The sequence below is a fragment of the Gopherus flavomarginatus genome, chromosome 5 (genome assembly GCF_025201925.1).
Source record: "Gopherus flavomarginatus isolate rGopFla2 chromosome 5, rGopFla2.mat.asm, whole genome shotgun sequence".
Taxonomy (NCBI): Eukaryota; Metazoa; Chordata; order Testudines; family Testudinidae; genus Gopherus; species Gopherus flavomarginatus.
The window spans coordinates 47,996,774-48,022,612 of NC_066621.1; the positions used below are offsets into that span (position 1 = coordinate 47,996,774).

At 42.0% G+C, this 25,839-nt stretch overlaps 1 protein-coding gene across 8 annotated transcripts in view; it reads left to right on the forward strand.

Annotated features, from left to right (window-relative positions):
* TSPAN4 (tetraspanin 4) overlaps positions 1-25,839 on the forward strand; it is a 689,771-nt gene that overhangs the window by 614,489 nt on the left and 49,443 nt on the right. For all 8 annotated transcript variants that reach the window (XM_050952934.1, XM_050952936.1, XM_050952935.1 and 5 more), the window contains one exon: positions 2,861-2,935. In XM_050952934.1, coding sequence (XP_050808891.1) covers positions 2,861-2,935 — 75 coding nt within the window. The remainder of the gene's footprint in view (positions 1-2,860; positions 2,936-25,839) is intronic.

The following is a 25,839-nucleotide window of genomic DNA, read 5'->3' on the forward strand; positions in this document are numbered from 1 at the left end:
AGTTTCTCTCCCCCACCACACTCTATTTCCAGTTTTACAGACACCTTGTCCCAGTCTATTCCTTCCATGTTTCCGCCCCCCTCTGGTCTGGCTTTTATCCTTTCTGTATTCGAATCAGACAGCTTCCTCTGCCACAATGCCTGTGTCCCAGCAGAGGAGTCATTGAAAGCACAGGAGGAATAAATTGCTTGTTCTCAGTGATGGTGCCTGGCTCCACTCCAGCCTGGAGTGGCTGCGAGGTGCCATTATAAGGAAAGTTCTTCTGAATCCCTGCACACCTGGACTGGAGCGTACACAGTCCGGTAGGATCTTTGAGGGGATGGAGCATGAGTATTTGCTCTGTGGGGGATAGCACATGTGCAGTCTGGGCAGCACTGCAGGCTGGAGCATGCTCATTGGTCTGTGGGGATGGTAACCTGAGCAAGACACCTGGCATGGAAAATTTCAGCCAAAATGGTCAAAGTGAGGAAAAGTTATGAGCAACTGAAAACAAATTCTTACTCTCAAAGGGAAAGTGCAGTTTATGGACATACACAATATAATTCACTTACATTTTATGGATACGCCAGAATCTCTAATGAGGGGTGACGTGTCCCAATAGAGGTAGGTATCAAGGAAGAGAGTGTTCTTGCAGTACCAGGGCATTCAAGTACATAGTGATATACCTTGTCCCTGCTCACTGAATACTATCGGGGTGACTCCAAGCACGAGCACGCCAAGGACATGCTTGGGGCGGCAAGCCACGGGGGGCACTCTGCCGGTCCCTGCAAGAGCAGCAGGCAGGCTGCCTTCGACAGCATGCCTGCGGAGGGTCCACTGGTCCCACGGCTTTGGCAGACCTCCCGCAGGCTGCCGCTGAATTCGCGGGACCGGGGACCTCCCGCAGGCAAGCCGCCGAAGGCAGCCTGCCTGCTGTGCTTGGGGTGGCAAAATGCCTAGGGCCGCCCCTGAATACTGTGCTGCAATCTGAAATCACAGTATTAAAGACCAATGACACGTGGGCTGGTATTCACCAATTCATCCAGTTTCTGGATGATAATGACAAGGAGGTCTGCCTGGGAGGTTGCTGCCATGAATGGGTGCCCTGACCCAGAACTGGGTGAAAGTAGATTCCTGTACTAGGGTTCCTGTAGTCTTTAGATTCCAGCAAAGAAGTGAAAATAAACCACAATTTAAGACTTGGGGCCAAATGCATTGTGCCATTGTACTGGTGGAAAATTGTTTTCTGTCTCCAGATCTTCTGCCCTTTATTTTATCACAGAAATTCAAAGGTTCCACTCATCAGGCAAAGAAAAGCTCTGATAACACTTTTTTAGCCATTGAAGTTTTACAGGTTTGCTGCTGAGTGGCTGAAGCAAAAGGAGCAGTAGATTTATTTTTTTTCCTCCCACCTCTGAAACTGAGGTTTCAGTCAAAGCAGTACTTACTGTTCAGTTATACAATTCTAGTATTGCAGGGAAGTTGGTGTGTGAACTTGTAGGGGGCAGTGGAGCCTGTGAACAGTCTTGTGTCCTCCTCCTGATTTTGTGATTTCTAAATAATCTTCTTTTCATAACACCATGAACTGTTAATTAGGGCCTGTTCCAAAGCCCATTGAAATCAATAAGAGTCTTTCTGTCTACTTCAATGGACTTTGCATCAGGCCTGTTTATTGCAGGGAATCCTTGGAGATAGACAAAGATAGCTTAGTAGCTCTCTTCAGTCTCTTAACTCTACAGGGCCATTCTGCCATGGCTGCACCACAGCCTGTCTAAAGTTGGAGTGGCAACATTTTTTTTTCTCATCACAAAACGGGAAAGGTGGGATTTTCAGAAGTGCTCAGTGTTGGCCTACCTCTGTTCCCACTGAGGTCAATGAAAGTTGAGCCCTTTTGAGACTCCTACCTGAAATCCGTAATCCAGGAATTCAGGTACTTTTGTAAATCCCATTTCTGGAATTAGATGGGATGTTTCCTCAGAGCCATGAAGCTAAACTGAATAATTTTTTTTAATGCTATAAGTATAAATGAGACAGCTTCCAGTTCAAACTTTTGAGACATTTGTATTCCTAGCCTGAAGAATGCTTCATGCTAACTTTGTACACAAATATTTAAATGTTCCTTTCACTTTCCCAGTAGCCATAACGGAGTGACCTGTGGCTTCCTTGTTCCAGAGAGGGAAGCACCGTGTACGGAATGAGAATAATAGAGATGTCCATGCCACTTCATTAACTGAAAAGATTTGTTTAAACAAAACAAACAAACAAAAGCCTCTGTTCTCACTGAAGTTAGTAGGAGCAGAAGTAGGCTGTGTGTGTGTCTGCACATACTGTGTCCCTGGTTAGTCCTGTGTGTGCTTTCCAATGCTGCATGGTGCAAACACCTCACTTGGTCTCAAAGCAGTAACTCTGTACCCTGTCGTCCATAAAACAAAATCCCCTTTTCATGCATGACCTGCTGACGGGGCAGTTCCAGGCCCCAGCACGCCAAGCGCTTGCTTGGGGCGGCATGCCACGGGGGGTGCTCTGCCAGTCGCCGGGAGGGCTGCAGGCTGCTCCGGTGGACCTCCCGCAGGTGTGCCTGCAGAGGGTCCGCTGGTCCCGCAGCTTCGATAGAGCATCCGCAGGCACGCCTGCGGGAGGTCCACCAGAGTCGCAGAACCAGCGGACCCTCCGCAGGCACGTCTGCGGGAGGTCCAACGGAACCGCAGGACCAGCAATCGGTAAAGCGCCCCCCGCAGCATGCTGCTGTGCTTGGTGCAGCGAAATGGCTAGAGCCGCCCCTGCCTGCTGAATGTAGTTATTGTACAGTAGGAGGAAGATGAATCAGATTTTGATGTTTCTGGGTTTTTGTTTCTTCCCCTGTCCCCTCTTCTCTTGACAGTTTTTTATCATGCTGTTAATTATATTCCTGCTGGAGCTCACCATCGTGATTCTGTTCTTCGTCTACACCGACAAGGTAAGTCAGATTTTTCTCTTCTTTCTCCTTTAGCAATTTTTTTAATGCCTCTTCCCTTATAAATAAGTCATGAAGTGCTCACCTTGGCATAGACACCATGCTTCCCTCTTTCTCAGGTCACCCCCCTCTGAAGATGTGCTCTCAGAATACATAAACAGATTTCCAGGGCTTGAGTTGTGTCTCTCTTGCATGCGTTCTTTCTCCCCCTCTCTCATGCACAAGTCAAGGTCAGAGGTATTACCAAAGCAATCGACATTTAGGAAAAAAGGGAACTCTCAGCTGGGAAGGGATGGGAAAGAGAAAGGTACCTCAGAGGTGGAAGCTAATGGCAATTGAATATTTTTTTATTATGTTTACATTTCAGAAGTGACTTTGAGATTGTTAGAAAGTCTGGATGCCCGAGATGTAAAAGGCAGAGACAAATAGGTTGTCATCTGTCAAACTTGTTCCTGAGAGCACCTCTGGACAGTCTAATGAAATTCCAACTAACTGCCACAGTAACAGTGTTCGAGGTTAACACAAGAGCCCTTCGTTTCCTGTGTTCAGATTTTACCTTGATGGACACCGGTCTGATCCAGTATGGCAATTCCTGTGTTTCCCCCATGAAAGAGCACAGCTGTTATAAGGATACACTGGATGTTTCTAACCCACTAGGGTTTTTGAAAAGCGAAAACAAAATAAGGAGTCCAGGAGAAGCATTGGATTCAATATTTTTAGGCGTTCAGTAGGCTTCTATTGACAGCTCTTACAATAGACTATTATGGAACTGCAGGTTGAATGATAAAATTCTACCATGGATTAGAAACTATTTAGGAGCTGGGAAGTGAAAAGCAGGAATAAATGTATTTCTATTCTGAGAAACAGTCATTAATAGCAAGGTGCTTCTAGGATTAGGAATAGAATATAGTGAATAACAAGATGGCCACTGTTTTATTGGAAGGCCCAAACTTATTTACAAGAATAAAAATTGTGGATGATTGTGAGAGATTCTCCAAAAATACCTAAAATAATTAGTTTATTAGGCAACAGCATGGCAAGTAAAACTCAGAATTGACTTGCAAGATAATTTACACTGGAAGGGACAATTTAAAACTACTCATGCACACTGATGGGTTCTGAGTTAGTTAAGACTTCTCAGGAGAAAGGTGTACACATCACAGAGGACAGTTTAATGAAGGCATCTGCTGAATGTCCAGCAGCACTCCATAAAGCAAATACAACATTTGGCTGTAGAAGAAGGGGAGTCATATGGAAATTCTATAATGCCATTATGTAAATTGATGGAATGACTTCACCATGAATTCGGCATTGAGTTTTGGTCACCTCATTTCAGAGAAGGGTAATGAAAAAGATTAGAAGCACTGGAGGAGGGAACTTTCATATGAAGAGGGATTAAAAAGTCTAGCATGATTTGGTTTGGGAAAAGGACGATATTAAGAAGAGAGATGATAGAGGTATCTAAAATAATGAATGGTATAGTGAAGGCCAACCACATTTTCCTCTTAACATAAGCATAGGAGGTGTACTTGAAATGTAAAGAAAGCATGTTCAGAAGAGAAGAAACACTTTTTATTTTGTATATAATCAACCCACAGAATTCCCTGAGGTGAATAGTTTAGTAAAATATGGGTGGGTGGAAGGAAAAGGATTGGATGTTTACATTAATAAATCATTCAGTGCTGTTACGCTGGCTGAGTTAATAGTTACAAAAGATAATCCTTATTCTTCAGGTCATAAATTGGTTGCTAGCAGGAGTCAGGAAGAAATGCCATTTGCCATTTCCCCATGCCCTGTACATTTGCAACATTGTTTGGTTATACTATTGATGAGGAGGGAAAGGAACTCACTTCCTTTGAATTGTTTTGTATAGAACAGTGCTGGAGCCATGATAAGGTTGACCTCAAGAACTAATCTCATTCTAAAATGTATGAACTAGTTCAATCACAAGTTATTGGACTTGCTTCAGGAATCACTGGGTGAGATTTTTATGGCCTGTGCAGTGCAGGTGGTCAGACTAAATGATCATAATCCCTTAATCTTTTAAATCTAGAATACTAGACTAGGTGGATCAGTGGTCATTGTCTGGGTTGCATTTCCTGTGTTTCTGCTCTATACCAGACTTACTAAAAATAAATAAAACATTAGCACTCTAAAACTAATATTTCCCTACAGCATAGTGAAAGTAATGTCAGCCCTCCTGATCTGAAGAACAATATTGTTATACATACTGGTGTGAGAATTGTGTCTAAATCAGAAAAGTTAGAGCCTTATCACTGGGGTTATTCAGTTAATGCAGCTTGTTGGAATATCTTTTAATGAACAGTGTATGATAACATCCACACATCAGAAGAAAACAGTATTAGCTTTTCAAACTTTTATCACAAATGAGTCAGACTCAACAGGCTTCTGTGTAATAAACATATTCAGAAAGCAACAGGTTTCTGTAGTACCCAGAGGCTTGCTGTTTGGCTATGTGTATGTAAGTGTGCACATACACGTGTGTGTATAAAATTCTTCCCAGTATAAAATGGGGAATGATCATTATACTCTGTTGGCTTAAGAGGAGGCTAAATGGAGAAGGAACAGGATCCCCAACAGCCCTCCTTCACCCCTTGCTTCTTTGACAGTGTAAAGTTCATGAGGCCAATACTCTACTCCCTTATTACAAACATTAATTAATCCTCACAGCACTCTGTGAAGTAGGGCAGTACTGCTGTCCCCACTCAGATTGGGAGACTGAAGCAGCGAGGTTAAGGGACTTGCCCAGGGCTACAAAGGAAGAAGGTATCAGCACTAGGACTAGAACCCAATGCTTTGCCTTAACCACAAGACTAAAAGAAAATAAAAATCTACAGAAAAGTTAAAAGGCTGAGCTGATTTCAGGGCTGTTTTCAGTGGTTGATTTAATAGTGTACTTCCACAGACCGATGCCTCTTTTTCATTCCTTCTGCTGTAGAATGTGCACAATGATAAACTAGAGAGCGCAGCGCAATATTAGCGAGGGAGTGACTATGCATCTGGCTGCACGTTTACAATAACTTACTATTGTCTCTTGGGCTGCAAAAAAAACAATTTCTATGTAAATCACCATGACACACACTTTAACAGCTTGTTAAGTATTCTATAGCACCAGCATTTTAAAAAATATTGTTTATTTGTTGTTTGTTTATTTTACAGTCAATCACTTATCAGGTTTTTTTTGTTTTTTTTTTTGTTTTTTTTTTTTGTTTTGGGAAAAGAACTGCTGCTCCTTTTGCTCTGGAAGAGAATGCTGCTATGCAGATGAGCAAAATAACTCCCTGGAAAGCTCATCAGCTCAGACTGGGCTATTCTTATTAGTCAGGTCAGAGGGAATGGTGCTCAAAAATTATGTTTGTTTCCATTCTTACTAAAAGATGCTTCTCTGAGTAATGAATTATTGAGTGTTGCTCATACATTAGAATGAATTGCTTCTAATGTGTGAGAGCTTGTCTCAATCTCAGGTTGGGTGAGAGAAGCATTCTGCTTTGCTTTATGATCCTCTCCAGGAACTGCTCATGAGGTGTGACACTCTAAAGTGAGAAGTTTCAGAGTGGTAGCTGTGTTAGTCTGTATCAGCAAAAAGAACGAGGAGTCCTTGTGGCACCTTAGAGACTCACAAATTTATCTGGGCGTAAGCTTTTGTTAGTCTCTAAGGTGGCACAGGTACTCCTCGTTCGAAAGTGAGAGATGCTCAGAGAACAACCCATCAATACATAGCGTTGGAATGAAAGGGGAATGAGAGTAGCGTCTCAGAGCTGCACTGCGGATCTCTCTTTTATAGTCTGAGATCACTTTCTGCATGCCATTCCCCTTGATGTCCTTGCCACTCAACCTCCATAACTTACACCTTGAGTGCTGCAGATCTAGTGGAGTGTTGCATATAGGTGCCACTTCGGCGGGGGAGGTGGGGACTGGTTGTGGTGTGGGGAAAGGGAGGTGAAACTCTTCCCTCTGATTCTGGGTCCTTCAAAAGCAGTAAAGAGGTTGACCCAGGTGCCCTGCACAGTAGTAACAGAGCTGTGTTTTGGGGTGGCATGACAGAGAGTGTGCCTTATGTTTGGGTATATACATCCCTGAGCTGGCAATGACATCTGTGCATGCACAAACGCATGCACATACACATCGTGCAGTTTAGTTTTGCCCTGGGGCAAGAATAATCTGTCTAAATGGAGCAGGTTGTGTGTGCAGCTGCTGCTATCAAGAGAATTCCTATTCCCATTATTGCCACTTCCGTAGCATGAATGCTCAATTCAGCCCTGGGGAAGCAGCCCAAACACCACTAACATCAGAGGAGGTATGTCCACTGACATATGGGTTGAATTTGGCCCTTACTATGTGTTCATTTTGCTTCCATCGGCACAGACCAGCACTTGACCTAGGATACATATTCAGGCCATTTTTTATGAGTTAGTTTTTATGATGTGTGGCTACTTAGGTATTCTAAGAGGCAATAATGAAGAGGTTAAGCTCAATTTTACACTGACAAAAGCAAAGCATTGGGGCTCAATACTATGAGGTATTGAGCTGCTTCTGGTTGCTGAACCCCATGAACTCCCAGTTGAGCTCAGCACTTCACAGATTTGGGCCCTTTAAGAATATAAGCAATGCAAATAAAGTGCATGGTGATGTACCAGTAATAACTTTTCAGTCCCTCTGTTTTGAACATCTGTCTTTATTTTATTATGACTGTTTTTCCAGAGACACAGAAAAAGTCTAGATTTACTGTCTTCTGTAACTATGAAGATCATTTTTCAAGTGTTTGTTAATTCACGTCCCCCTTTTCTGATTTATAGGTAGTAGTATGTACTCCTGCTATTTAGCACCTATAAATGGAAAAGCATAAACAAATATTAACTTTATTATTTTTAAATGACAGACTAAAATACAGGGCAATTTAAGGAATAGAAACAGTGAGGGCTCTTTGAAGGGGCATAGGGTTGATTATGGGAGCAGCTAGTGCCATTGGAAATTGAGGGTTAGGACTGGGATTTTCAGTGGGAATTGGGCACTTGACTCCCTTAAAACCCATTGAAAATTGCCACCTAGGATCCCAGCACCATTAGCTGTGTTGAACTTTACCGGCACAGGTAAGCATGTGCATATGTGTTACCTAATCTCTGCCACCCACCTGTGAGGTAGATTGATGTGAGAAGATGCCTTTACCAACCTGCTCTCAAATATACTATGTAGAGGCCACGGTCACCCCCTCCTTGGGGTTTGGCTTTATTAGCAAAGGGCCAGATTGTGAACCTCTTATTCACACTGATGAGCAGTTACTCCCAGGAATAGTCTCTTTGTACCCAGCTGCTCACCAGTATGAGGAAGGTGTTCACAGTCGGATGAAATAAATTAATATAACGAAGTTCAGCTTAAGTCTCCTCTCCAAACTTCACTGCTCACAAGATTCCTCCCTCCAGACATCTCAGCCCATACACTGCATCCTTTCCTCTCTAAGGCCTTGTCTACACTACAGGGGGAGATCAATCTAAATTATTCAACTTCAGCTACGTGAAAAATGTAGCTGAAGTCAATGTACTTAGATGTACTTACCGCAGGGTCCACACTATGCAATGTCGACCGCAGATCACTCTCCCATTGACTCCCCTTGTGCTTCTCGTTCAGGTGGCGTACAAGAGTTGAGGGGCTAGTGATCTGCAGTCAATTTAGCAGGTCTTCACTAGACCCACTAAATTAACTGCTGATGCATGATCACTGCATGTCGAACCCTTGGTAAGTGTAGACAAGGCCTAAAAAGCCACTTCCACCTTCCACATATCTGCAGCATGTCAGCGGTACCATTAAAACAGCAGAATCCACTTAACATTCCTCTTAGCAGGATCAAGAGCTGCTTGAGGTGCTTTAAAGCAAATGTGGCCAACCTGTTACAGTTAACACCTTTTCACAGATGGGGAAGCTGAGGTGGATTAAGAGCTGATCATGCTCCCTATACAAGAAGTTGCTAACAGAGGGCTAAAGTTATTTGGACCTTGTCTATGCTACCAAGTTTTGTCAACCAAAATTGCCTTTGGTCAACCAAACAGTGAATGCGTACACACTGCAATGCGACTTCTGTCGGAAAAAATTTCCTAGTAGTATTCAGCAATCCTCTGCCCAAAGTTCCTTGGCAGAGCTGCTTTGTTCCTTTTCCCATTGTAGGAAACTTTCCCACACCATTCGGCAATCACCTGTGCAGGGACCAAAGTGGCACTTAGGCAAGCAGCATAGGGAGCAGGGCAGAAGTCACAAACATGGGGTAGATGTTCCCTTACTTCCTTGCTTACCCTTAGCAGTGAGATGTCTGCTAGAATGACCCCTGCCTGTGAAAAGTGTGGAAGAATTTTAGATTTTTTTTTCATAGAATGCTGCGCCATGACCCTTGCAAAGTGTGTGTGCTATTTTCCCCATGAGACGCGCCCCACAGTTAGGGAAACACATTTGTGTAAAACCGTCCACTATTTCATGCACATTTCCCAGCATCACGGTCCTTCATAGCAGGATGCGATTACTGCCCTGCATACTTGTATTAATGCAGCCCCAGCGGTCAACTTCCCTACTCCAAATTGATTTGCGACCGACTGGAAGCAGGCTGGAGTCACCAGCTTCCACAAAGTGATTGCCACATGTTTCTCCATGGATAGGGCAGCTCTCATTCTGGTGTCCTTGCACTGCTGTGTTGGGGCAAGCGCCACACACAGTTCCAGGAAAGTGGCTTTCTGCATCCAAAAGTTCTGTAGTCAGTGCTCTTCATCCCAGACCTGCATGACGATATAATCCCACCATTCAGTGCTTGTTTCCCAAGCCCAGAAGCGACGGTCTACCCTATGCAGCTGTTCTGTGAATGCCAAAAGCAATCTAAAGTTGCTCCTATCCATATCACGCATCATGTTGGGTGCCTGGGAGTCTTCTTCAATTAGGAACTTCAAGATTAACTGCACTGCCATCCACAATGTCTTCATGACAGTTAACAGAGCATCGGAGAGCACTGCGGGACCTGTCCCTTCTCACAAAGATGCCAGGGTGCACCACAAAGAAAGGCTGTTGCAAAAATTCTGGGAAAGAAAGCCCATTGAGACTCAAAGAGCTTGGCTTGTTTAGTCTAACCAAAAGAAGGCTGAGGGAAAATATGGTTGCTCTCTATAAATATATCAGAGGGATAAAATACCAGGAGGAGTTATTTAAGCTCAGTACCAATGTGGACTCAAGAACAAATGGATATAAACTGGCCATTACGAAGTTTAGACTTGAAATTAGACGAAAGTTTCTAACCATCAGAGGAATAAGTTCTGGAATTGCCTTCCAAGGGGAGCAGTGGAGGCAAAAGACATATCTGGCTTCAAGACTAAGCTTGATAAGTTTATGGAAGGGATGGTATGATGGGATAGCCTAATTTTGGCAATTAACGGGTGTTTGACTATTAGCGGTAAATATGCCCAATGGCCTGTGATGGGACTCTAGATAGGGTGGGATCTGAGTTACTACAGAGAATTCTTTCCTGGGTGTCTGACTGGTGAGTCTTGCCCACATGCTCAGGGTTTAGCTGATTGCCATACTTGGGGTCGGGAAGGAGTTTTCCTCCAGGGATGACTGGCAGAGGCCCTGGGTTTTTTTTGCCTTCCTCTGCAGTGTGGTGCATGGGTCACTTACTGAAGGATTCTCTGCACCTTGAAGTCTTTAAACCACAAGTTGAGGACGTCAATAGCTCAGACATAGGTCAGGGTTTGTTACAGGAGTGGGTGGGTGAGATTATGTGGCCTGTGTTGTACAGGAGGTCAGACTAGAAGATCATAATAGTCCCTTCTCACCTTAAAGTCTATGAGTCTGTGAGTGCTGGGACAGAAAACAATACATCATGGGACATTGAGCCTGGTCCCAGAATGTGCCACGATCCTCTCTGCCTTCCCACAACACCTAGCGACAAAGTGTCGAGCTGGACAGGTACCCACAGTGCATGGCTCACACTGTCAATGATGGTGCCTCCACAGTAGATGTGCTCTGCCGACAGAGGGAGAGAGTGTTAACATATGATTCTGATTTTTATGATGTCAAATTTTGGCTGTCAACATCACTTTTGTCGACAGAACTTGTTAATGTAGACATGGCCTTGGAAAACACTTGGGAACTCTAAGAATAGAAACTCAAGACTCCATCCCATTGGGGTGGACAGGATTTGTCTCACTGTGGAGCAGACACAGCACATGGGCCTCAAACCTCTCCCACCAGAGTCATTGGAAAATCCTGAAAAACTGAGTGGCTAGGTGTTCACTCTGCAGTGCTCCTTTGGCTCCGCACCCTGCCTTTACCACCTGCACCTGGCCTTCTATGTCCTCCTCAGGCTTTCTTCACATTGGCATTTTTCTTAAAAGCTCTTACTACTGCAGCTCCACCATTGATGCTGCTAGTGAAGACTGGTTGCTAGTGCCTGCTGGCATTTTTACCACCATATCATTTGAACATATTTAGGAGATATGGTGGTAAAGACACTGAAGTGCTGTCTGCAGTAATACTTCCACTGTTGCTACAGCTCGGGTGACTACACTCATTATAATGCAATGCTGGGAGAAGTTCAGAAAAATGGTAGCATGGCGAATGCCTGAGGTCGTTTGACAGTGTGCAGGAGCAGGAGCCCCTGAATGAAAGCTAACAGGATCGTCATAAATTCCTTCAGGTATTTCTGCCTGGGTTTGCTGTGGTAACATGCCATGTTTAAAACTATTTCCGGCAATACTGGTTTTAATACCTGTGTGAATGGCTCTTCAGCAGACAGTTAAAACTCTTTGTTTTACATTTAAAGGAGTGGATTGAACATGTAGCCCTCATCTTGCTGTTAGCACTTACTCCCTCATTTCAGAGCACTACTGATAGCCGTAAAGGTCTGGAAAGTGTCTGTTATAACTAGTGAGTAACTTACAGTAGTAAGTAGGTTGGTTTGCAAAAATTCTGTATTCTGTCCTCTGTAGAAATTTCTCTGTTCTAATTGCCTGTTATAAGGGTGATGTATTAGACCTCGGTCAAGCACTTTACATACTTCAATGACACGGAATAGTGCTAAAAGAATGAGATAGTTAAAATGGAAATGACAGCTAGGGGTGTGTGTGTGTGTGTGGTTTATTTTTCATGGTAACACCATTTATCTTAACCAAGCTATTTGTATTTCAAAGGTGATACCATATTTTAGGAGATGAAGCAGCATTGTCACAAGCAGCTACTTGCACCCCATTCTTTTTGGCTCCAGTGCAGCGAAATATTTAAGCACATGCTTAAGACCATGTGCCTAACTTTAAGCATGCGTCTAAGTCTCATTAAAGTTAATTCATGGATTTAATTGCCTTGCTGGGTTGGGACCTCACTGAGGAAATTCTACTCATGGTGAATTCTTTTGGACACTCTAATGGATGTATCGTATAATATTTAATTCCATAGGGAATCTGGTGGCATTTAATTAATTTTGATTAATTATAAAGCTCTATTGGTTGTATTTTCTTTTTCATCCTCTATAACAACTCCCTGCTTGAAGTCTTGAAGCCCTGTATTAACCTTTTATTTTAGGCAGAGGAAATCATTGCCTGTGTGTTTGAAATAACAAACACAAAAAAGAAAATCCTTTACTTCTTCTAATTCATTTGTTAAAGCAGGAACTGAAAGTGCAGCTGCAAAATGATATTAGCATTGGTCACTGGGGGATACCAAAGTACTGATGACAAGAGTTAAGTGCACACTCTGAATTAGGTGTTCCTCAGAAGCAAACTAAAACAATAACTGCATATAGAATGCATTACAGTTCCCCTATGGGAATGCCTGAACTGTGGTGCTCAGAGCTTAATGGAATCTTAGAATAACGTGTTAGCAAAAATAATAAAATAAAATTCAACTCTCCTCAATAAAAGGGAAGCATGACTCCACACCAAATGCTAGTACCCACCTGCCTGAGGGTTAGCTACTTCAGTGGTCTGTTACCATTCACAAGTGAAGTGAGCTTCGTGTGTCTTGTCACTGTCACCACTGGATATTTATTCATATTGCAAAACCATCACACAATTTGGCATAGAGCTTCCACTCAGGAGAGGCTCAGGGCTGGACTACTAAGCTGGATGGCTGGAAGTGCATTTCCAGAACTGTGTGGGGAAATCCTTCATGGTTGCTATCTGCACTATGCCTTGCTCAGATCAGTGTCACCAGTCCTTTACTTTCAGGAATATGAAATTTTACTTCTTGCTTTTCTTTTAAATGATTTGGTACCATTCAGGTAGCATATAGCAGAGGGTAAATCACCTCTGCAGCCTTCTTGCTAGCTGAGTGCCCAGGTAACACACAATGGAGGGAGTGGAGCACATCTTCATATTTTTTGTCATGGGAAGCTTTTCCATTATTAGATCAGCTGTTTCCCAGACTTGTAGCTTGAACTGGAGCTTTTGCAATAGATGCTTTTTCAAAGACAGGTGACCTCTGCTGTTTCATGACCTATCTCTTCAGCTGGCTACTCTCAAGGATGCTGCTGCAATATGAACATATTAAGAATTAATATTTTGTACTGTAATGTAACAGCGTTCATCCAAGGATCTCAAATTACATTTCAAAGGGTGGAAAAGTAGATTTGATCCTATTTTACAGATGGAGAAAATGAGGCAGAGAGATAAAGGGCTTGATCCTGTGAGGTGCAGAGTGGTGCCTGAAAAGTACTGACTCCCAGTAAAGTCAATGGGAATTGAGAGCTCCCAGCACCTCTCAGGAGGCACTCAGCAGCTCCCGGGGTCAAGCTCTAGGTGACTCATCCAGGGTCCAGGAAGCCAGTTGAAGTCTCTGGGTAGAGGGCAATGGGCTAGCCCGTCATCTGGTTGAAGTCTGTAGCACACCACCAATTTATGCAGTTGAGCTACACTGATTTTTAGGTGCTGATTTAGCCCCATAGCTCCTGCTGCCCAGACTCTGCTCTGCCAATTAGTATATGCTGCTGCTGCCCTTGCCCCCAGGATTCTCTCTCAAAAAGAGAAGAGCAGCTGAAAGGAAAAGAGAAATTTCAAGGGCTGATATAATCAATAAATAACGGAGGCAGAACAAGCCATGTAAAACCAAACTGCAACAAATGTAAAGGAACGACTGGGGTGGTATATTGAAACAGTACATTCTTTTTATTCACTCTACAAACATTTTTGTAGTGTCAATATATATTTTAGACAACTTAAGTTGACAGTAAACTAAATGTTTAGCGTTTTTTACATATACAAAAGAGGGAAGAAAATGAGTTGTCATGTTATCTGACTGAAGGCTGGCCAGTGGAATACACCCTTCATCTTAGATTTGCCAGCTGCCATTGAAAATAATGTTGGGAATGGACCACTTTATTAGATGATTTGCAGATGAAGTTCTTCATCCTCTCCCTTTTATTTAACTCAGCAGTGATGTACCTGGAATAACCTCTTGCTGAAATTGTTGGTCATGTATCTCTCAAATCAGTATGTTGGTCATGCATCTCTCTTTATTAACTGGTGTGGAGCCTGACAGACAAGCTGACAGACTACGCTCCTAATAGGTAATAGCTGATTTGTTTGAGCTCTAGGATTAGAATCCAGGCAACCTGGAGCATGGTGAGGTGACTTCTGTCATTCAAACCCCATTTTGCACATAAAAAGACAAACACTAGATCATGCATATAACCACAGTGTGAGATCTGCTTTTCCTCTCTATATGTGTGCCTTGAGTCCTTGCCATTGGTGTCAAAGATATGATGGAGGACATCCTACAGTGCTATAGATACCAGCCCTCTAAAATGCTTGGAAGCAGTGATGGAGCTAATAGGTAGGCAGGGGTGGTGACCCCGGTCCCCTTCCAGCTTCATTTACGTGTATGTGTAGTGCCTTTTCAAGCCAGGTATAATTGAAGATGGCACCACCAATGACCCATCACTCTCCCTGGCTCCACCAATGCTCAAAGCCTGGCTTCACTATTGCTGGGAAGCAAACTAGCTGGAGATCAGAGGTAGCAGGACCAAGTATATGAGTAGGGATTGGAGCCACTAAGATACATTAGGCACATTTTTGAGGGTATATAATACGGGCAAGTTACTTTAATTCAGTTGAGATCCTGGACCCAGTGAGTTGTATTGAAAATAATCATCATAGCCCAGCAGTACTTGCTGATCAGTATTCTCCAATGGTGAAGACCGAGCAGGTGATTACATTCTGTTCACCTAAAGCAAAGAACAATTGAAAAGTTTTTCTCCAGAGATCAATGAAAGTTCAAGTCATGAAAAACAGAAAAGATCTTATGACTGGAAAACATGTTATTTAGATTCTTTACTTAACCTATTAGTCTTTCCTTCAAAGATTTGGTACCAAAAGAGTTACAACAACACTTGAATTAACCAAAAGTGCTTATAGAATATTGAAAAGCTAGGAGAAAAAGCAACGTTATTCTTTATGCAACACCAAAAAAAAAAATCCTGCTGTTTCCTTTCACCACCTTCTTGATAAATTATAGTTGGCAGAAGATCAGCTCAGTATATTCCAACAAAGCAAAGCAATGGGCTTTTCAAGGTCAGACAGCTTGAGGAAAGAAGGAAATTGATTTTCTCTTTGGAAGGGGGCACTCAGGAAAGCAGGAGGAAAATGTGTCACAAACCTCCAAATCTGTTGAAAAGATCACCTGGTATTTAAGTAAATGTCAGTAGGCTGCTCCTGCTGCTACCATCAACAATACTGGCCATTCAGCAGTCATGTGCTAATTCACATGGCAGGCTGTGCTCAATGGAAAGCTGGGTCATTGTCTCTGGAGGTTAGAGCTGTTTGACGCTGATTTATATACAAGCAGCAGAGGCAACCTTTTCATAATGACTGTTGTTATCACAGATGAGCACTGAGCAGTGAGTGAGGATTGCTTTTCTGATAGCCGATCCTAAGTCTCCTCTCTCCCCCGCCTCCAGGTGTCAGTTTATATGTAAGAGACAATTCCGTAAATAGGGCCAGGACAGTGGAGTGGCTCTGGGCCTCAGGATATTACAACAGTTCTGTCGTTCCATTTTAGGACATCCTCAGGCAACGGTTACCAAGGAACATGAATGTGGGTGCGTGGGCCCGCACCAGCTGGGAATTAAATCTGGGCTCATTGAAGTCATTGAGTGTTTTTCCATTGACTTCCAAGGAGTCAAGATTTTTTTCTGCTTGTGATTGATTTCTTAGTATCTCTCTCCCACTCCCAAACCCTCTTCCACCTTCTCTGTGGACTAGCACAAAGGACTGTGCATTGAAATGTTACAGAGGATCCAAGTTTATGGTACTGCTACCAAGCATTGTGTGCAGCAAAGACCGATTCACCCCTTCCTCTGTTTCCTTTTTCACCAGGAGGTAGAAATGCTATATTTCAATCTGTTTCAGTGGATCTGCGGTGTGGAAAGATGATTTGAGTAGGAAAGTACCATTCTAGCTTTCCTGTGAGTTAGTTACTCAGGTCTCTCTTTTTCCTTCATTAGGTAAATGCTGTTGTCTTTAAAAAGGCTGTTTAAATTTAGAGATCAAATCCCATATTTCACAGCCAGTGAAGTGAAATGCTATTGTTATGAGACTCTAGTTTTGGTATGTATGGTTCCTTTGGTGAGGAGAGAAGGGTTTTATCACCATTGCAAGTATTCAGTGCTTATGGGAGCAGCACTGTGACCAATTCAAGTCAGCAATGATTTTGCAAAGGAGCCCAAATTACTGTATTTTGTCTGGTTGTGTCTAATCGTAATCTAGCACCATGCTCTACTTGTTGGAAGCTGCAATCTGCTGAAAAGCTGTTTGAACTCTGGCTGCTAAAGGAAAAAAAAACACAGCATAAGTTTCAATTCATACCTTTTATTTAGGGACTATAGAGACAATCATCTATCTATACCCAAGATTTTTTTTCAAGTGCTTAGTAATTTTGGCTGCATCACTTTTTAGGTGTCCAACCTGACACACGTTAGAGAGACCTGTTTTTTTCAGAGGATAGGTGCTTGCTACTTTCTGAAAATCAGGCCTCTTTAAGTTACCTGTAGTTGGGCACCCCAAATCACCCATCATGTTTGAAAATCTTGGTTGAGGTTCTTATATGATACCCATCACTCTTGCATCTGAGCACCATCTTTCTTCCATTTCATCTGGTGGAGTAAACTGCTTGAGGGAAGATTTCTTGGAGTTAGGATGAATCTCAAGGAGGCTCACTTTCTAAACAAAAACATGTTAATGGATCCCCTTTCATGGGTCAGTGATCAATAGCCACAGTAGTAAGCCTTCCGCTCTCCCCATAGAGAGAGAGTGCGTGTGTGTAGGGGACGATCCAAAGAAAACTGCAGTCATGGTGGTTAATATATTGGTTTTGGATCACTTTACCTGTGAGTTTCTTGAATTCTCATAAACTGACAGTTGCACTCAGTGCTTGAGGAGTTACTTGTCCTCCATTCCAAGCAGAATAAAGTAAGATGATTCCATTTTACAAGACAGATTTATAAAAGTAGGTAGCAAGTGGGGAATCAGAGGTGAATTATACTCAAAATGTAGAAAATTGATTGTTTCCCCACCCACAAGAAAATCCAAGTACTAGAGAAGGAGATTCCTGTTCAGTTTATGTCCTTTCCCAAAATAATGGATGTACTTAGGTTGTATATTGGCAAAATTGGAAGGATGGAGAGATTAACTGCACTGATTCCACTGACTGTCCTAGCTCATGTGCCAAGGAGCATGGAAGGATAAATGCAGAGAGTTGTCCCTACTTCCAATGGACCTACTTTCTACTACCCAAAGGGCTCACAAATTTAAATGTATAGCTCCAGAAACAGATAGGCAGGGAGTGAGATTCCCTTTTCTACACACACAGACACACACAGTCTAGGCTGTCATCTCACAAGTGGTATGGGTGAGACAACTACAAAGTGAAATAGAGTGGTTACAGCACATGAGAATGACTTTCCTTAGCCTATAAAAGAGGCCAGAAAATTGGGGGGGGAGAGAGGAAACAAAACAAATAGCTGCAAAGCCTATCGAGATTCCCTTGAAGTTCTGGACACGGGAGGAGACACATTAAAAGGAGGGGCTTGGAGTTTTAATGCAGGGTGGATGGCTGAGGAACCCAGCATTGATCTTTTTAAATTTGGTATGTGTAAAAGCTAGTTAATGTAAGAAATATTTAAAGTATTTAAATGTGGAACTTCATTGGGTTTACAGTAATAGACCAATGGCTAGACTGAGTCTAGCCCTGGGCAGGTATGGCCAATGAGTCATAATGCCCTTTCTGTTCCCCTCTTATTCTGCAGAGGCAAGTTACTGAATGCAGCTCACTTCCCCCTCGCATTGGCCAGCTGCTCTAGCCAGGGAATAGTAGAGTGGGGCTCAGGCACAGGTTCCACCCGCTTGCTTCCAGTGAGGAGTTCCCAGAGAGCAGAGATTGCCTCCCCACATCATACCTGAACCCTGCATTTGGGTAGGCTGAGGAAACGGGGTGGAGCTTAGGGGAGTCAGACTAGGGTAAGAGCTGCCCTATGCTGGGAACGAAGATTCCAGTTTTCTTATTTTTTCATGATTAAAAAATACAGTGACAGCTAGAAATGATTGTTCGGAATGCTAAATGCAGCAGTTGTTACATTAATGTCCCTACATCGGTAGGAACGTGGACTGACAGCACAAGTAATTTTGTGCAATTAAAAACCAGCTCCCAGTGAGAGGAGTGATTCTTTACTTATTCCCCATTAGGGCTGAGTGGATATGCTCATGAATCCCGTAACCTTGGCAGCAAGAGATCCTCTATGCCGCAGGAAAATGAATTACATGAGCATTGAAATTCATGCATGCTGAATATTGCAATTAATTTTGTTAAAGTCTCTCTTTATATATTTAGTTTGGGACAAGGAGGGAGGGGGAAGCTTATCACCAGTTATGAGTCTGAAGCCACAAATCTTGCACAGCCTTTGCTTTGAAATAAAAATGAACCTATAACGGAATCCCAAAAGCCTTTGTTTATTTTGTATATTACAATAAGTAGAATTGTTGAAAGCAGCAATGTAAAGTACTGTTAATATCACAATCCCCATGTTAAAATGATTTAACGGAGAAAAACAGTAATAGCATTATACAATGCTGAAAACTCAATAACGGTATTTATTAGAAGAATTAATAATTGTGAGTGGAAGCCCCTACTACTGTTATAAAGTTGAACAAGTACTTTAGTTGTCCTAACACTACTTTATAATAAAGACAGACCCTGAACTTTGCATACATCAGTTTTGCCCTTTTATTTGCACATACTAACTAGGTAACCATATTTGCAGATGAAAAATTAGATGCACCGCCATGTGTATTTGTGTGTGCAAATGCTCTCATTTATGGGCACAACAGGTATGTGTGAATTTTTAATCAGCAGAACCGTTAAGCTCCCAGCTGTAAATTTAGCCCCAAGCATTCTAAATGTATTTTCTTTGCCTTTAATTTACATCTAATGAAGAAGATGTATGTTTATTTAAAATGCTTTGCATGGCAGCTTATTTAATATTCTTATTACAAAAACTATAAACCTACTCAAAGTGAACAGATCAATTGTTTTAAAACAGACCAAATCTTTTCCATAAGTAGTTTAGGACCTGATCTTTCAGTGAACTCTGCTCAGGTGGACTCAAACACAACCCCACTGAAGTCAGTGGGGTTTTCTGTGGGTGCAGGGATTCACCCATGCAGACCATGTTCATTTTGTTTTCTAGTCCTTCTCTTCCTTTCTTTTTCAATTTGCTCGAAGTGTTCAGAGTTTTCACTCTTTTGGTTCCTCATGTGATACCAGCATGGGGGGAAGCTGTGGTGACTTTTCAACATTCCAGTTCCCTAAACCTTCTTGTGGTCAATTGAAATTAATTTCACTGCTATCAGATGTGCTGAGATTTGTTTTGTCAACATACTCAGTGGTGTTAACCTGGTCTCCATTACTGCTCGCTGCTACCACAGAGAAAAGGAGGAGCAGACATCCGTCTGACTAATATAGAAATTTCCTGGTCAACCATTTCTTTCTTTGACAACGTGGTTCTTACAACTACCTTACCTAGTATCGCCTTCAGAGTTACTGGTTATCTGTAAAGTATGTTAGTTATCATACCCCATCAAAATATATGACCAGCACAGACAACAATTGCTGGAGAAAGTGAATAGCTATATTTTAAATAAAGAGTAGAAGAGTAGAATGGCTGGCTGGCTAGCTAGCTGAATTTTTTTTAAAAAAATCCTGTTTACCTAGCTACCTATGGATAAGAGTAGCACAAGGGAGGTTATGGAAATATTTGAAAGACAGTGGTAGATGCATACAGGCTGTGAATGCATGCAATGGAGTCTCTCAGAAGGCACTTACATTACATCATTTGAAGGCTATATGCCTGAGAGAGTTTCAGCTAGCAATACAATAGTTTAAAATGTATTCAACTCCCTCTTCTGCCCCATGTTCCCTGCCAGATCTGCAGATCCCCAGTTGAGTAGAGCTTGTTCTTCAATATTCTGAGGAGATGGGTTGACGTGATCTGTTGACGTCACTATCCTGTTTCACTTGCTTCTGGAATTTTATTTACTCCCTTCTCTAGGAGAGGAAGGAATTTCACCTTAATCCCTCCAAAAATGGGTCTGATTCAGCATCTCAATCAGAAAACAATATTTTTTGAGTTCTGCTTGTTCCTCTCTGCCTGGGTTTTAGAAGGCAGTTCAGTAGCAGCTTACAAGCTCTCCTTAGTATTCCAGTCAAAAGAGCTAGGACTTCCTCTGCCTGATTCTCCCTGCAAAGACCTTGTGTGGAAGGTGGGAACGTTTTCCCCACCCTCAACCCTTCTTATCTTGTTTTCATCATGAGTCACACTCCATTAGCGCCCTAATGTTTCTATCAATAAATGATGGATTTGCCAATGGTGATTTAAGTTTAAAATTACTTGAGAAAACTTAATGAAGCCTGCAAATTGTGAATTAGATTTCAAAGAAATTGCCTCTGACAGTTAAAAACTACAGGGCCATTTCAGAGGTGGCATTTTCCTCATCCATAAATTATGTATTGGGTCAAAATTGAGGTGGTTCTGTAGGAATTACTATTATTTTTGAAAAGGAATTACAGTTTGCCTCTTCCTGTAATAACTCTCTCCCCTTTCCTGTGTGTGCTGGGATGGGTAACCTATTCTTCCAGGAAGGTCCAGCTTGGATGCAGTAACTGGTTTTGAGTTACAGCCTCAAATTTTAACCAAGGTTTCCAGTTGGTTTGACTGAGGCAAAAGAAGTTTCACAGCTTGCCTAGGCCAGTGACTTAGCCAGGACACTGTAGGGTTCTAATCCTGGTTCCCAGTCTTGTGCTCCAGGCTCTAGACTGCTTAATATTGCCAGCATTGCTCACCAACAGAAGTTGCTTCAATAAAAGATATGACTTCACCCAGCTTGTCTCTCTAATATCCTGGGACCCACACGGCTACAACAACAATACATACAACGTTGTCCCACACTCAAGAATTATAGAATAAGACAATTGTATCTTCCCGAAAGAGGTTTAAGGGTTCTTAATAGGTTTAAATGGTCACTTTCATCAGTGTGCATGGATGGGGGAGAGAGGGAGTCTCTAGACCAGAGTTCGACAACCTTTCAGGAGTGGTGTGCCGAGTCTTCATTTATTCACTCTAATTTAAGGTTTCGCTTGCCAGTCATACATTTTAACCTTTTTAGAAGGTCTCTTTCAATAAGTCTATAATATATAACTAAACTATTGTTGTATGTAAAGTAAATAAGGTTTTTAAAATATTTAAGAAGCTTCATTTAAAATTAAATTAAAATGCAGAGTTCCCCCGAACGGGTGGCCAGGACCCAGGCAGTGTGTGTGCCACTGAAAATCAGCTCATGTGCTGTCTTTGGCACACATGCCATGGGTTGCCTACCCCTGCTCTAGACTGTTTAGCAACACCATGAAGAAGAAAACTCCTTTCCTCAAAAGTGCCTTTGGTTTGACATGTTTTTTGCTGCTTGGGGAGTATTTATCTATCTAGCTTTGTACAAAATAATGAAAAATGCCTATCCCAAAATCTGGGCTTCCCTGACAGCTATTTAAGATTCAAATCTCTTTAGCTTATAGTTCCAGCAATTTCACCTCAGCCCCCATTGCAGGAATAAACTAAGCAAGGAAATAACCATCAGCACCACATCTATTCTCTCTGGTCATCTGTCTCCCCAAAGGCCTGGACTTTCAGGAAATATGACAGAGGTAGACCTTCAGGGCATACTGCAAAGCCAACAGATGAAGCAAGGAAGGGAGGAAGCTCTCATAGCAAAGAGTTCCCACTGATTATAACTGCAGCAGTATTGCACAGGAAAGAATTGATCTTCCAAGTGCATGAGTCATAAGCCATTTACGGCACTATAGGTTACACCCAAACACCTTAAGCTATGCCATGAACCCAACAGACAGTCATTGCAGTTCTTCAAGAACTGGGGCCAAGTGTTCATGGTGAGATGCACAAAGCTGGCAGCTGCATTTTACGCAGGCTTTGGTTTCTAGATGGATTTAAGGTAAAGCCCCATGTGCATTGCATTGCATTAATATAATCTCAAGGTGGACAAAGTATCGATGCCAATAGCAAGGTACCATTCCTAAAGAAAAGGTTGCAACCTGCTGGCCAAATTAATAGATTTTAAGGCCAGAAAGGATTATTATGATCATCTAGTGTGGCCTACATAACATAGGCCATAGAATGTCAACCTGTAATTTTTTCATCAAGTCCATAACATTGGGTTGAGCTGTAGCATATCTTAAAAAACAAAAACAAAAAAACAACAACAAAAAACCCTCCAGTCTTGATTTAAAGACAAGTGACAGACTCCACCCTATTCCTGTGTAAATTGTTCCAATGATTATTTACCTTCACTCTTAAAAATTTGCACATTATTTCTGCTTTCGACCATTGAATCTCCTTATGCCTTTTTTCTGTTAAAAAGACTATGATCATAAATCTTTTCCCCATGAAGGTACGTGCAGACTGTGATCAAGTCACCACAACATTCTCTCAGATAAACTAAATGGATTGAGCCTCTCTATCTCTCACTGTAAGGCATACTTGCCAGACCCTAAACCATTCTTGTAGCTCTCTTTTGTATCCTTTGCAATTGTTTTACATCCTTTTTGGAGTGTGGGCACCAGAACTGGACACGATAATCCAATAATGGTCTCACTAATGCCATATACCAGAGTAATACCACCTTCCTACTCCTATTTGATATTCCCCTGCTTATACACCCAAGGATAGCATTCACCCTCCTAGCTACACATTGCTCTGGAGGCTCATGTCCAATTGGTTATCTACCACGATCCCCAAGTCCTTTTCACAGCTTTCCTGCTTTCCAGGATTCAGTCCCACATTTTATAAGTGTGACCTCTACTCTTTGTTCCTAGATGTATGCTTTCGCATTTGGCTTTGCTAAAACACATGTTGATCAAGTGAGGCCATCTTACCAAGTGATCAGGTGGCCTGTATAACTGGTATGTTCCCATAATTGTTTACAACAGTTTTTGTATCATCTGCAAATTTTGCCAGCAATGATTTTATATTTTCTTGATGAGTAGGGATAAAGTTACTGGATAGCATTGGGTAGAGCCCTCTAGAAACACTTCCATTCCTCACATACATTTTGTGGTCTACGAGTTAACCAGTTTTTAATCCATTTATTAGGAGATGCATTGATTTTATTTAGTGCTATTTTTTATCAGACTGTCATATGGGGGTAAATCAAATGCATTGCAGAAGTCTATTGTGTCAACATAGCCTTTATCAACTAAACTTGTGATCCCATCAAAATCAATATAATTTGTTTGACAAGTTCTAATTTCTAGTAAATTATGTGGATTGCCATTAATTTTGCCACCGTACCATAACTCTTTACTGATTGTGTCCCATACCAATCTTCCCATGATGTTGCCTGAGATCAATGTCCGGCTAATCCTCCTATAGTTTCTCAGGTCACCCTGTTTTAAATATTCAAAGAATTTGGACCTTAGTCGTCATCCACCACCAAGAAAAAATAATCTACCAATGCAGCCAGCACAATAGCCCAATTGGTACCTGGAATGTGAGGAGTCAAAGAAAACTGAGGCTACTAAATACTCAGCCACAAACTTTTCAGTAGTCTTAACTAAAAATTATGTATTAGATACAGAATGAAAATTAGTCAAATTATCAGCATGAAGGACTGAATTTCTTGAGTAGCATCATTTCTGAACTGGCAGCCATGAGTATTCATACCACGAATCTGATTCTAAAAGTTACACTGATCCACATAGGGAACAGAAAGTGAATGAGCATAGCCAATCAAAACCGCCCTCAATTGTGAGTACTGCATTCACTATTTCAAGGAAATGAGCGTGAACAAACTACCGATCAAAATTATTTACAGAACTTATTTGGCAAATCATTTCAAACAAGTGCATTGGAGACAGTTGTGAACTGATTGCAGATAATTTGTGAATAGAATAGAAAAGTGAAATTTACTGAATTAAGTGATTGTTACCATTTTTTTTGTTTGTTTTGCCAATTGAGAATGAGGATTAGATTCTTAAAAGGAGCCCTGAATTTCAGTGGGAGTTGGGCACCTAACACTGTTAGACTCCTTTGAAAATCCCAGTGGGAATTTCTCTTAAACAGGCATGAAAAATGACCTTATTGCTAGTTTTGTTTTCAATTTTGCATATAGTCATGTCCCCTTTATTTTTATTTTGTCATGAATGACAGAGACATTCCCACAGTCTTGTGAATTCCACATTATAATCCTGTCTTATTCTGGCTTCATTACTCAACAGTTCTTTTGGTGAGGAATTCTATCTGTTAGCTGCATTAATAGAGAGGCTGTCTTCTCAGTGCAACAGTGGAGGATAACACTCTTTTTAACATGTTAAGTGGGAAAAGAAAAGCAAGTAAATGCAAAACAAGTCTGGGGCAATCATGTGTAGTACAATCCATGGAGGCATTCCCAACATCCTTGTCATACATGATGGACCTGACCTTTTGCTTCAGCCTCTGCTCAGCCATGAGAGATGAGATAGCTCACCACTTGTGACTGAGGCCATGTCTGAATAAACTTGATTATAATTGACAGTGTCTGAACCTGCCTGGATTACCGTCAAGAGCCATTCAATGCAATTTCTTGGGTGCAGCACCTGAGCTGTCACAGCAAGATGTTTGCCAGTGGTCATTATATCATTCTTTTGAAGTGATAGGGGCTCACTTTGCTATTGCTCTGTGCTGGTTGTGGTCATTTAGAACAGTGCTACATGGGGATAATATACTGCCAAATTGAAAGCTAGCATTCCACTTCTCCCACTTTGTGCTGGTGTAAATGGTCAGACTCAGTGGATATCAGTGGAATATCAGACCCATAATATATGTTTGTGTATGCAGGGATCATCTGATTCCTTCACAGCTTTACACTGAAGAGCCATTATGCCAGCCAGGGATTGCCATAGTGCGGCAGTGCCCCAGTCATGCACTCTCCCTGCATGCCAGTGTTGCAAGGGAGAACAATGTAGAGCTAGCATAGCCAAGCTCTATGCCACCCAGAGTTTCCTCTACACTGGGAGAATCAGTGACTGTCTGGCCAGCGGGAGCAACACAAAAGTTGAGATGAGTGGATAGTCCTGCAATCAGAATCGGGCTCAGTAATGCTCTCTACCTCAGTATCATTAGAATTACATGCCGTGCTTTTCTGTTTCAGCAGAGAAATCCAAGAGAGATTCATTCCTATTTCTGTGTGATAGCAGATATACCTCCTTTTTTGTTTTTTTCTATACCAGAGTCTCATGGGATTTTTCCAGATGGTGCGATGAATTCCATGCTGTTGGTACTGCAGATGATCACTCAAACATTTATTTGCTTGTTAGACCTTAGGTGATTT